This window comes from Diachasma alloeum, unplaced genomic scaffold (assembly GCF_001412515.2).
Source record: "Diachasma alloeum isolate Michigan unplaced genomic scaffold, Dall2.0 Dall_scaffold_00349, whole genome shotgun sequence".
Taxonomy (NCBI): domain Eukaryota; kingdom Metazoa; phylum Arthropoda; class Insecta; order Hymenoptera; family Braconidae; genus Diachasma; species Diachasma alloeum.
The window spans coordinates 117,265-129,825 of NW_021680488.1; the positions used below are offsets into that span (position 1 = coordinate 117,265).

General features: G+C 38.0%; 3 protein-coding genes across 4 annotated transcripts; 1 reads left to right on the forward strand and 2 right to left on the reverse strand.

The window, feature by feature from the left end:
* Positions 1-973: 973 nt before the first annotated feature.
* LOC107040926 (protein ABHD11) lies at positions 974-6,177 on the reverse strand. Of its 2 annotated transcripts, none has more exons than XM_015261240.2 (3): positions 5,769-6,177; positions 3,303-3,713; positions 974-2,040 (listed from the first exon to the last, which is right to left on the reverse strand). In XM_015261240.2, the coding sequence occupies exons 1-3, from the start codon at positions 5,889-5,891 to the stop codon at positions 1,660-1,662; spliced, it is 915 nt and encodes a 304-aa protein (XP_015116726.1). In that variant the 5' UTR covers positions 5,892-6,177; the 3' UTR covers positions 974-1,659. The 2 variants fall into 2 exon arrangements, with proteins under 2 accessions (XP_015116726.1, XP_015116727.1); XM_015261241.2 differs by having other exon boundaries at positions 1,562-2,040; positions 3,303-3,710; positions 5,769-6,176.
* LOC107040927 (protein dj-1beta) lies at positions 5,643-8,242 on the forward strand. Its single transcript, XM_015261242.2, has 4 exons — positions 5,643-6,185; positions 6,509-6,670; positions 7,165-7,354; positions 7,922-8,242. Exons 1-4 carry the CDS (start codon positions 5,994-5,996, stop codon positions 8,047-8,049), a joined length of 672 nt encoding a protein of 223 aa, XP_015116728.1. The 5' UTR covers positions 5,643-5,993; the 3' UTR covers positions 8,050-8,242.
* LOC107040925 (TRAF3-interacting protein 1) lies at positions 8,173-10,306 on the reverse strand. Its single transcript, XM_015261238.2, has one exon. It carries the CDS (start codon positions 9,988-9,990, stop codon positions 8,281-8,283), a length of 1,710 nt encoding a protein of 569 aa, XP_015116724.1. The 5' UTR covers positions 9,991-10,306; the 3' UTR covers positions 8,173-8,280.
* Between the last annotated feature and the right edge of the window lie 2,255 nt (positions 10,307-12,561).

The window sequence follows — 12,561 nt, forward strand, 5'->3', positions numbered from 1 at the left end:
TAAAACAATTCCTGTGCGTAAAGCTATGATTGATTTTTCTCGCAATTCCATCGCTCTAACACAACTCCTGAAGGAATGCACAATTACACAATTTTCCACTCAAGAAAAAATCTTTAATAACGTTTTCATACAGACGAAATATAATTCTCATCCCTAAAAAATTTCTCTAGAATTGCATCAAGCCCTTAATTATGAATTTATAAAATCCAAAGATAATCCACATAATTTTCAACTGGAGCCTCAATTTAAGGCATAACTTGAGACAATCATCATGATTTTTCACATAAAAAATCAATAAATCAAGCAACATTTCCAATGAAGCTCAATAATAGTTGTTATCCTGACTCTAACTCAACTCCTTCTGAAGAAATGCACAATTACACAATTTTCCACCCAAGACAATATCTTTAATGACGTTTTCATACAGATAAAATATAATTCTCGCCCCTAAAAAATTTCTCTAGAATTGCATCGGGACGTTAATTATGAATTTGTAAAATCCAAAGATAATCCACATAATTTTCAACTGGAGTCTCAATTTAAGGCATAACTTGAGACAATCATCATGATTTTTCACATAAAAAATCAATAAATCAAGCTACATTTCCAATGAAGCTCAATAATAGTTGTTATCCTGACTCTAACTCAACTCCTTCTGAAGAAATGCACAATTACACAATTTTCCACCCAAGACAATATCTTTAATGACGTTTTCATACAGATAAAATATAATTCTGGCCCCTAAAAAATTTCTCTAGAATTGCATCGGGATGTTAATTATGAATTTGTAAAATCCAAAGATAATCCACATAATTTTCAACTGGAGTCTCAATTTAAGGCATAACTTGAGACAATCATCATGATTTTTCACATAAAAAATCAATAAATCAAGCTACATTTCCAATGAAGCTCAATAATAGTTGTTATCCTGACTCTAACTCAACTCCTTCTGAAGAAATGCACAATTACACAATTTTCCACCCAAGACAATATCTTTAATGACGTTTTCATACAGATAAAATATAATTCTCGCCCCTAAAAAATTTCTCTAGAATTGCATCGGGACGTTAATTATGAATTTGTAAAATCCAAAGATAATCCAGATAATTTTCAACTGGAGTCTCAATTTAAGGCATAATTTGAGACAATCATCATGATTTTTCACATAAAAAATCAATAAATCAAGCAACATTTCCAATGAAGCTCAATAATAGTTGTTATCCTGACTCTAACTCAACTCCTTCTGAAGAAATGCACAATTACACAATTTTCCACCCAAGACAATATCTTTAATAACGTTTTCACACAGATGAAATATAATTCTCATCCCTAAAAAATTTCTCTAGAATTGCATCGGGACGTTAATTATGAATTTGTAACATCCAAAGATAATCCACATAATTTTTAACTGGAGTCTCAATTTAAGGCAAAACTTGAGACAATCATCATGATTTTTCACATAAAAAATCAATAAATCAAGCTACATTTCCAATGAAGCTCAATAATAGTTGTTATCCTGACTCTAACTCAACTCCTTCTGAAGAAATGCACAATTACACAATTTTCCACCCAGGACAATATCTTTAATGACGTTTTCATACAGATAAAATATAATTCTCGCCCCTAAAGAATTTCTCTAGAATTGCATCGGGACGTTAATTATGAATTGATAAAATCAGAAGAGCTCTTGAGAAACTCGGCAGGTTTTTCAGCGTGCAGCCAGTGAGCAGCATCCTCTATGTAAACAAAATCAGCATTGGGGAAGAGTTTTTTCATTCCCGGATGATCCTCCCTCTGTATGTAATCGCTCTTCCCTCCAGCGATGAACAGCGTTGGCTTGGTGAACGTCTTTCCACCTAATCGAGGGAGTATCGTGGGAAATTGTGCGATGTGGGTGGGAAAGTGTTCTATCAACACCGGGAGATTCACTCGCCATCTGAAATTTCCTGGTGGATCCTCCGTTATATTCATTACTAGGAACTGCCGAAGGGTTGGAGAGTGAATGGTTGTGGAGAGGGCTTGGTCTGTGTGTTGTCTTGCCTGGAATAATTTTTCCATTTTTATCTCCTAATTTTTCGTTCAATTGACGGAGATAATGGAGCAGGACTTGGTAGTGGATTTAGAGATGTTCAAGTGAAAAATGTCGAGAGATTTTTCTCGTCAACGAGAATATTTTAATAATTCTTCTAATTGAGCAATTGCGCTCTTTAGGAATTGCCTTGTTTTCTGATTATTTTATTCGTTTGTGTCAGGGGTTTTAACATTTTTGTACAGGCCAAATCATCAGGGATAGCCAACAATATTAGTTTTCGACAATATTGAGAAGGATTATGCCCTTATATTGTTCAAAGTTTAACAATATTTATCAAATTTAATATCTAAATTTTCTGATTATTGGTGAATAAAATCAGCAGCGAAGTGGTCAAACGGTTTAAGTCGACTTAGCTCTGAGCTGAGTTTTCGAGGAATATCTCCAAATCTAAGGGAGATAGGGAAGTCATCGTGTATTTTTTTTGAAGCTCTCAATGTGCTCTAGCAAAAAGGTCTGTTTGAAACGCAGCGAATATTTCTCTATCAGAATTACCGGGCTCAACGGAAAATCTCGAACGACCTCGGGACCCTTCGGTCTGAGACATTTCACGAGACAAAACTTTGGAGAGATGATCTCGGTCTCAATGAACATGGAAATTCTTTGCTCTCGTTTCAGCCTCGCAATACGCAGTATCGACTCTTTCGTAATGACTCTGAGTCAATTTATCGCATCTCGGTTTCCAGTTTTTTGCGTTTTTTATACGTAGAAAACCGGGACGAGACAAACCGAGGCAAAAACCGATATTTTACATTAAAAAACAGGAAAAACTTGCGACCGAGGTGAGATAAATTGACTCGGAGTCATCGCGAGGGGAGTCGATAAGCGTATTTTGGGACTAAAACGAGCACAATGATTTCTATGTTCATCGAGACCGAGATCATCTCTCCAAAGTTTTGTCTCGTAAAGTGTCTCACGGCATCACTATTAGTATCACAAGAGGCGCGTCACGTGACCCGAAAATACTGCTGTCTGATTGGTCGAAACAAGAATGAAGCAAATTATTGAGATAAAGGCCCCAGGCAACTGGAGCTTCAATTCGAGGCATAATTTGAGACAATCAGAATAATTTTTGGAATAAACATGAATAAATGATGAATAAATGAATAAATTCAAATATTTCATAGCATTCAGGTGACGTAGTCAATTCCGTGAGGACCAAATTCAAGGGATTTTGCTCGTCGAGACGAGGATATTCGAATGTTTGTTCTACCTGAGAGAGACTCTGCACTCCCTTAAAGTCAATAGAACTCATGGCAGCCATGATGAGCGACATCTCCTGAAGACTCGGACTCATTCTAACTGGAGACATGTCCACGACGACCAATTTCTCGACTAAATAGGGGTATGTGAGGGCTGTGAGCATGACAGCAGCTCCTCCCATGCTGTGTCCCATGAGAACAGTCTCCTTGATGTTCAATTTTTCCAACAGATGTTGAATGTCCCATGCCATGTCTTGATACGTCATCTCTGGGGTGTGAGGTGACTCTCCGTGATTTCTGGCATCGATGGTGATTATTCTTCGTTTTGTCAATTGGTTCAGAGCTTTTGACAGCGAATTCCAGTTATTTCGAGAGCCGAAGAGACCGTGCATCACCAGAACTGGAGGTTTTTCCGGTTTCTGCTGGGAAATAATTGGAATAGGGAACCTGCATGAATTTTTTAATCTCAAGTTTGAGACCTGAATAATTCATTTTTCATTCGCAAATGTTCGAAATAGTGTTCACTAATTAATAATTAATTGTTAGAAGTTAAAGATTTCAAGCGCTTTGAAATTATTATTATTATTATTGTTATTAATTTTATTACTTTTAGGATACATAGTCCCTTTGCAAGGGGGAAGTAATATACATAAAGAAAATAGAAAGCTACTGCAATTAAAACGTAATAATGAAATATCAAACACAAAAATTTAATGATTTTTGAGTAGACGACCGCTTGGTAACATTACAATCATCAATGTATCGATGGGTGGTTAGACATTGCAAGAGAAACGGGTAAATATTCTTGATCTCAACAAAGTTTGAGTGGTACAGCATATGACTTAAGGAGTAACGGAAGCCGTCGCAAAAGTTTGTTTTTTCAACCGATTTTTCTCCGATTGTGTACAATATAAATGGCTGAAATTTTCACCAAGTATTGAGGGGAGATAAAGTGTTGTCCTCCATCTATTACTTTTCATCACGCTGTGACGAAAAGTGAACTTTTCGGCACGCTCCGCGTGCCTAAAAGTCCAATTTCCGCCACATTGTGATGAAAAATATTGTTCGTAACTTGTGAAAAAATGTTTTTTGCACTCGTTACAAAATATACTATTTCAGTTTTTTTGCACAAAAAAAATTTAGGAAACTTAATACAGCTGATGCTAAGAAATAACAGATGGACGACAACGCTTAGGCTCCCCTCAATAATTTGTGAAAGTTTCAGCCATTTATATTGGACGCAATCGGAGAAAAATGGGTTGAAAAAACGAACTTTTGCGACGCGTTCCGTTACCCCTTAAAGGGCAGGCTATTAGGTGGGGTAGTTTTTTGTAAAGAACATCACGGTGTGCTTTGTTCGCGGAACAGATTAGAAGAAGAAACGCTTTGAAATCACTAATGACGTCACGGAAACGGTCGAGTGCTGGACCAATCACAGAATGGCTCGAGCCGACCTAACCCAATCTTGAGGTGTGCCTCGGCCAATGAAGGACGACAACTCCCCACTCTCTTCTTTTTCGACCAATGAAGCGTTACCTGACCGTCTCTGTGACGTCATGATCGAAAAATTGGCCTCGAAAACGACTGATTTTCAGTTATAGTTATTTTCATCACAAGGTCCACAAAGTATTTTCTGACGAATATGGCTTTGTAGCCACACATAATCACATTCGTCAGAAAATACTTTTGGACCGTGTGATGAATGCAATTTTTCGTCAGAAGGCCCGTAAACTGCGATCAAACCGAGCGAAGCGAGGTTAGAATCACGGTTTACCGGGTCTTCTCACGAAAATTATCATAAGACATCTAGGCAATATTTCTCCATAATTTTCGTTACTTAGGGAACTTCATGCAAGTTCCCTATGACGTGGCTTTTTGGTATTTATATTTCATTGGATCGAAATTCGTGTTTTTTTTTTATTTGTCATTTTGAGTCTGATTTTCACATTTTTATGCGTCACATAATTATTGGCTGTAGTAGTAATTATTGGCACAAGAGACATGTCACGTGACCTCAAATACTACACTCTAACTGGTTGAAATCAGAATGGTCAATTCGAAATATAACTCGAGAAAATTCTCATTAATTTTCAGATAAAAATGAATGAATAAATAGATGATCAATAAATGACTTAAAATATTCCATGGGATCCAAATGATGGAAAAAACTCTTCGTCATTCTGTCATTTTAAATCCTGCCAGGTATATCACGTGATCCCAGAAACTGCCACCTGATTGGACGAAATTAGAGTGGAAGAAATAATGAAGATAATTCACAACTCGAGGCCCAATTAACATGATTTGCGCTACTTGCTATGATTCTTAAATGAAAAATGAATAAATTTAGTTGCATTGACAATGAAACTCAGCAATATTTGTTATCAATCCTGACCCTCGGCAATGAAGTTATCTTAAAAAACCATCATCAAATGATGTTATCAATCAGAAAAGCACAGAAGTAATGCATTTTTTCTCACATCCTTCGGAGTATCTTGATCATAAATGGTGTACGCCAGCTTGACAGGAGTATTCCTAAGAGCAGTGGTGCTGATGAGCCTCAGGCCAATCAGTCTAGAAGGCAGAATAACGTTGCCAGCCATCCGCTCAATAAATTTGTACAGCTGAAACAAAACTATATCTCCCGAATAATTACGCAGTTACGCGAGAGGTTAGGGAATCATATTGCGACTAAATTGGCCTGAATGCTCTTGAAGATCATTCGATATTCTCTCTCGAGTGCTATTGGACGAGATCTAGGGGTTAAAAAATCGGTTGAACTTGGTGGAGTCAGATTATTTGTCACAGAGATGAGTAAAAAGGCGATTTTGCTGATGGGGGATGGAGCTGAGGAGATGGAGGCTGTCATAACTGCTGATGTACTCAGGAGAGCTGGGGTAACCTCCAATAATTCAGTATTGATAAACGAATTCGGTAGCGAAGCGGTAAAACGATTCAAGTCGTCTTGGCTCAGATGTTCTCGAGGAATATCTCCGGATCCAAGGGAGATGGCGAAATTTTCGTAATAACCTTTTTTGTAGAGCGAGTTGAGAGCTACGAAAAAGGTTATAACAAAAATTTTGCTATCTCCCTTAGATTTCGAGGTATTCAGTGAAAACTGATCAGTAGTCAAAATCAACTTGAGGCAAAACCCTTTTGCTACTGAATTATCATGGCTTTTACTTAAACTCTGAGAGTTTTGGGGCATCTCCGGGGGCAGGTTGCTGTTACTATTGCTAGTATCACTGGGAGGGAGTGTGTCAAGTGCTCCAAAAATACGAAAATCTGTGCTGATGCTCTACTGGGGGATGTCGTGCCGGCTAATACTTATGATGTCGTTATTCTACCTGGGGGACTTGGAGGATCTGAGGCACTTTCTCAGGTGAGAATGGAGACATTCATTGTGGGGATTAATTAGGGGAGAATGAGGTAAATGACATTTTTCCTGAGAAAATGGGATGATTTTAATAAATCATGTTTAATTTTGAAATGATAAAAGTGTTTTTTTGGATATTAATTTTCGTTATAACTTCAACGTGAAATTATTTTTTTTCATTTTAAACTGTGAATAAATAACTTGACAATGCAAATAAAATTATTAAAAAATTGATTTTTCAATATTTCAAAATGAAAAAAAAAAACCAATTACTTGAAATAATAATAATTCTTTTCAGTAGAATATAATAATAGTAATAATAATGAAACGTAATAATTATAAAACTGAAAAATCAATTATTTGAAATAATAATAATTCTTTTCAGTAAAATACAATAATAGTTTTTAATATTATTTGTTCATTCATCGGGGTAAAAATATCATTGGCATAAAAAAGAATTGTGATGTTGAAAAAGATTTAACTTGAATGAATTTTCACAGTCAAAAGAAGTGGGAGAGTTATTGAAGACCCAGGAGCAGGCTGGAAGGATTATTGCAGCAATATGTGCAGCTCCAACAGCTCTGAAGGCACATGGAATTGGTCTCGGGAAAAAGATCACTTCTTACCCAGGAAAAAAGGACCAATTAGTTGGGGATTATAATTACCTCGAGGAAACCGTTGTTGTCGATGGTAAAAAAAAATAAGAGTAGTGGAGAGTGGGGCAAAATGAAACACTCGAAAAATGACTATTTAATGCAATTGAAACAAAAAAAAATTTTTTTGTTAATTTTTTTTTATTATGGGGAGAACTGATGAGAATAATAAATTTTCTATTCGTCTTATAATTCAATTGATTAGATTAGGCCGAGTACACTTTTCTTTTTTCATTCGATAGGAATTGAGCATCACATTTTCCTTTTTCCCCTTCCGGGTCTCCCCCTGGGGCTTCCTCTGGACTTTGGATTTTGCTGTTTCATTTTCTTTTCAATTAATCCATTGACTAAATCTTCTCCCGTCAAAACTTCTCAATAATTTCTCATTCTACTGAATGGAAAATTATCTTTCTCATTAGTACTCTCAAGAATAAAAAAAATTGATAAACAAAAGTTGATAAAAAAAATATTTAACAAAAAAAAAATGTTTTGCTTGAATTGCGTTAAACAGTAATTTTTCGACCGTTTCATTTTGCCCCACTCTCCCCTAATAGTCTAGATAAAACAATAAATCATCTGACGAAAATGCCGATTTGTTCACCAGGTAAGTTGATCACCAGCAGAGGACCAGCCACTACATTTGCATTTGCACTGACCATTGTCTCCGAACTACTTGGAAAAGAGGCTGCCCTGCCAATTGCCAAGGCAATGCTCTACAACGATTTCAAATAAAGGAGAAGAATGGAATAAAAAAAATCCAGTAGCCAACTGACGAAACAGAATATCAGCAGAAAATCCACAGTGCAAAGCTGTTTCATCACTTCACCGCTGGATTCCCAATTGTTTCCCATAAACTGTAGTTATTTTCACCGAAAAAAACAAGAGTAGTTTTTCAACCAACATAATCCATATTAAAATTATCGAACTTCCAGTTGAATAATCTCCCCGATTGTCCCCTCAAAGTCATCGTCCACTCAACAACTTCTGAATCCTCTGATTATTCCTCATGATATTCGCCTTCGTCTGAAAGATCTTCTCCATCTGTCCGCCAATGGTCCCCTCGATCTCCTTGAGGCTCTCCTCCAACGGTTTAATCGACTCCTTCATCATATTCCTCTCGACCACCAGCTGCTCCCTGAGATCACTGAACTGACTCCTCCACTCCCACAACTCCTTCTCCATGATCTCCGCGTCTTCCTGAAGGAAATCCATGAGTTTTCCAAGAGGATTAGTGGTCCTCGTGAGACTCTGAATAGTCCCCCTAAGTTTATCCACTTCCTTGACAACAGCTTCCTTGTCCTTCCTCATTCCCGCCTCCCACTCGATCTCCACCTTATTAGGAATTATCTCCACATTTCCCTCGTTGACAAGTTCCCTCTGGGTCTCCAGGATCTGCGCCACCAGATACCCATGCTCCTTCGTCAACTCCTTGTTCAGTAGATCCGAATTCCCACCGAGGTTCTCTTCATTTCCCGAACTCTCCACCACCACCATGCCCTCCACATCATCCTCTCTGGTATCAAAGTTCTCGACAATAACGTGAACATCACCCATCTGTGTCAGCCCATTAGTGTTCACCAGGAATTCACCTTTTCCCTTGAGTTTCGGTGCTCCAGGACGAGCTGAAGGAGGTCGAGCACTGGGGGGACGAAGGAGATTCCTCTTCGCCGGAACATCTCCAGCAGGAGCTTCCGAAGTCTTCAGCGGCTGCGCAACAGTTTCCGCCGAAGGCTCTTCAGCTCCCTGCTGATGCTGATGGATCACTGGATCCTCCGGGGGTGGTAGCACCTGGGGCGGGACGGCCACCTCCTCTCCCTGAGGCCTCTCCTCGTGAATCGACTCTGTCGAGTCCTTGGAGGGCTCCATCGACTGCAGCTCCTCCTCATTCTTCGGTTCTGGCGCCTTCTCGGGCGCTTTCTTCGGCGGGGACGAACGCTTCGACTTCCTCGAGGGATCCGAATCCCTCTGTTTGTGGGACTTGCGGTCCACACTCTCCTCTCGAGGCTTCTTCCTTCTCCTCGCATCCTCCTTCTCCTCCTTCTCCTTTCTCTCCCTGTCCTTCGATCTTGTCCGCTCCGAGGGAGTCGACTTCTTCGTCGACTTGCGGTTTTTCTCCTCGGAGGGCTCTCGCCTCGGTTTCTCCTCCGAAGCCGCCGACTTCCTCTTCTCCTCGGCTTCTCTGAACTTGCGCAGTTTCTCTTCAGAGGATGTTTTCCTGGGCTTTTCCTCTGATTTCTTGGATTTCTGTCGCTCTCTCTTCTCGAGGGACTTCTTGTAGTGCTCGATCGCTTCCGAACTCGAGATCTTCTTGTCGAGAGACTTTGCAATTGCCTGGAGGAGCTCATTTGTTTTTAGGGGCTCCTGACCTGACACTATCTTTGAGGGACGGACTGACAGCTCCTGCCCAGTGATCAGCTTCATCGCGTCGATGAGCTTCGTCAGGTAGGCGAGTTTGCCGTCCTTATCGGTGATGTTGGAGGAGATGAGCTCCTCGTCGGTGAAGAGACCTTTCAGGAAGCCTGTCTCCTTGATGACTGCGTTGATTGTGTCGTGGAGGAAGCGGAAGGGAGGCTTCCTCAGGAGCTTCTCCGTCAGCGGAGGCTTCTTCACGTATTTACTGAGGAGATCCTGGGTCTTCTTTATGGAGTCTTGGAGCTTTGCCTCTTCTGACATGATTTCAAAGGGTTGAAAATGAGCTTTTGAAGTTGTGGGAAGGGGGGAGACGCGCCTCGAAATTATGCAGCAGAGTTTTTTGTTGTGAACATTCGACGCCGACGACGGTCGCCTTGGCAACGCTACGGCAATGCCCCCAGCGGTTGGAATTTATACGTCTTCGTGAGAGAATGTTTGAATTCATACTAACTGTGCTGTATTTTTATGCAGAAATCATCCTGTCTACAGGTAGTGTTTTCCATTTTTTGGATGAAACGTTGTTATGAATATCTGTTTTCCCCTTTAAAATGCATTTCATGGGGTGTGCATTTGTTCTTTTCGATCCGAACATCTCCTCTGAAGCTAGTAATACTTTTTTTATTCATTATTCTTTGCTCTCGTTTTATTGTATTGACGTATTTAATTTTCTATCGTTCCATTTTATTCTAATAAACGCCTTTTTTGAGGGGAGACTACTATGAATTTCAAGTCGCAGGCTATTGAAATGAGATTTCTCATACATTGAAGATCGATTATGAATGTTTAAAAACGAATAATTAGGGCAAAAAAACTAATTGTTTATTATTCGTTTACCTCGAAAACGCTTGAAATGTCCAAAATAGTCCGGGGCCTCTAATTTTTGAGTTACAGAGGTTTTTTTTTCAAAATGTTTGGAAAAATATGTGCAATAACAATTACGAATTAGTTTCTTGAAATTCAGCTCCAACACAGCCAATTTCTTTATTATTTTAATAAAAAATTGCACAATTCATGTCGGATAGCACGAAAAATATTTCTGAAAAAATCAAGAATATTTTTCATCTTTTAAGGATAATTTTTCTGCCCATTTTACATGAATGGCCCAAATTTTTATGTTAAACACAACAAAATTAGCTGTATAGCAGTCGAATTTCGAAAAACTAATTCGTAATAATTGTTATTGTACACATTTCTTCAGCAATTTTGAAAAAAAAAACCTCTGTAGCTCAAAAATTGCAGGCCCTGGACTATTTTTCATATTTTAAGCGTCTGCGGAGCAAACGAACAGTAAACAATTGATTCTTTTGCACTAATTATTCATTCTGAGACATATATAATTGATCTTGAATGCATGAGAAATCTCACTCCAATATCCCACGATTTTTAAAACTCATAGTAGTTTCCCCTTAATGCTCATGCGTTTCAATATGTTTATCAATGCCCATATGAATTTATTTGTATGTATAAAATAACGAGTTTCACTTGAGAAACGAAGCTCCCTGGTTGATCCCGTCAGTTGTGATATGCTTGTTTCAACGATTAAGCTTACACCACGCACGAAGTAAATTTTATTGAAAAACTGAGCGATTTTGATAGAAAATTCTATTGGATTACCTAGTATTGAACTTCTATTGAAAAGAATTCCACAGCTTTACTGTTAATGTTCGGGAAAAAATAAATTCTTCTACCATGAAAGTGATTCCTTAGCAAAAGTAATTTTTTTTCTCAGTGTAAGCTGCACAATTTCCCAACAGCATTGACGAAAAATTAATAGAAAGTTCGACGAAATCACTGCCGAAATCTAATAGAATTTTCCAGGTTTTACTACGAATTTTTTTCGAACGCAAAGTCTCAGAACATGTCTCATTTTGATACCTAAATAAGTTATTCTATTGAAAATGTCTGCTAATGTGAATTTTAGAAATAAAGAGAAATATGTAGGGGAGAGTGGGGCAAAATGAAACAGTCGAAAACCGACTATTTGACGCAATTCAAGCAAAAAAATTTTTTTATCAACTTATGGTTAGTAACTTTTTGTTATTATTGGGAGTACTGATGAGAATAATAATTTTCTACTCGTCTTATAATCCAATTGATTAGATTAGGCCGATTAGACTTTTCTTTTTTCATTAGATTGAAATTCTGCATCACATTGTCCTTTTTCCCACTGTGGGTTTCCCTCTGGACTTTGGATTTTGCCGTTTCATTTTCATTTCAATTAATCCATTGATAAAATCTTCTCCGGTCACAACTTCTCAATAATTTTCCATTCTACTGAATGGCAAATTATTATTCTTATCAGTACTCTCAAGAATAAAAAAAAGTTAATAAAGAAAAGTTAATAAAAAAAAATTAGGAGAGGTTGGGGTAAAATGGACACTTTTGATTTTTTTAAAAATTTTAATGACAGCTTAAAATGTTGATGAAATTCAATAATTTTTTTTTTTCAATGCAAAAAACATTTCCCTTTGTGATGAGCCTAAACTGAGCTCAATTGATAAATTTATTTCTGAGTGATGAATAATTTTAAAAAAGTCCAAAGTGTCCGTTTTACCCCATGCTCCCCTAATAAAAAATTTTTTTTTGATTGAATGCGTCAAACAGCCGTTTTTCGACTGTTCTATTTTGCCCCACTCTCCCCTATATAGTAAATTTCATCCAAATTCCATATTTCCTCGTCTTATTGAGAAAAATGTTACGAGCAAACCTTTTACATGTATTTAAAATTAACTAACATCACGCTCGCGATACAAAAATTACTCAATGATTTAGGACTCCACCGACATCCGGTTCGTCCCAGGCGGGTATTCCCGAGGAGGAAAATTCATGAAA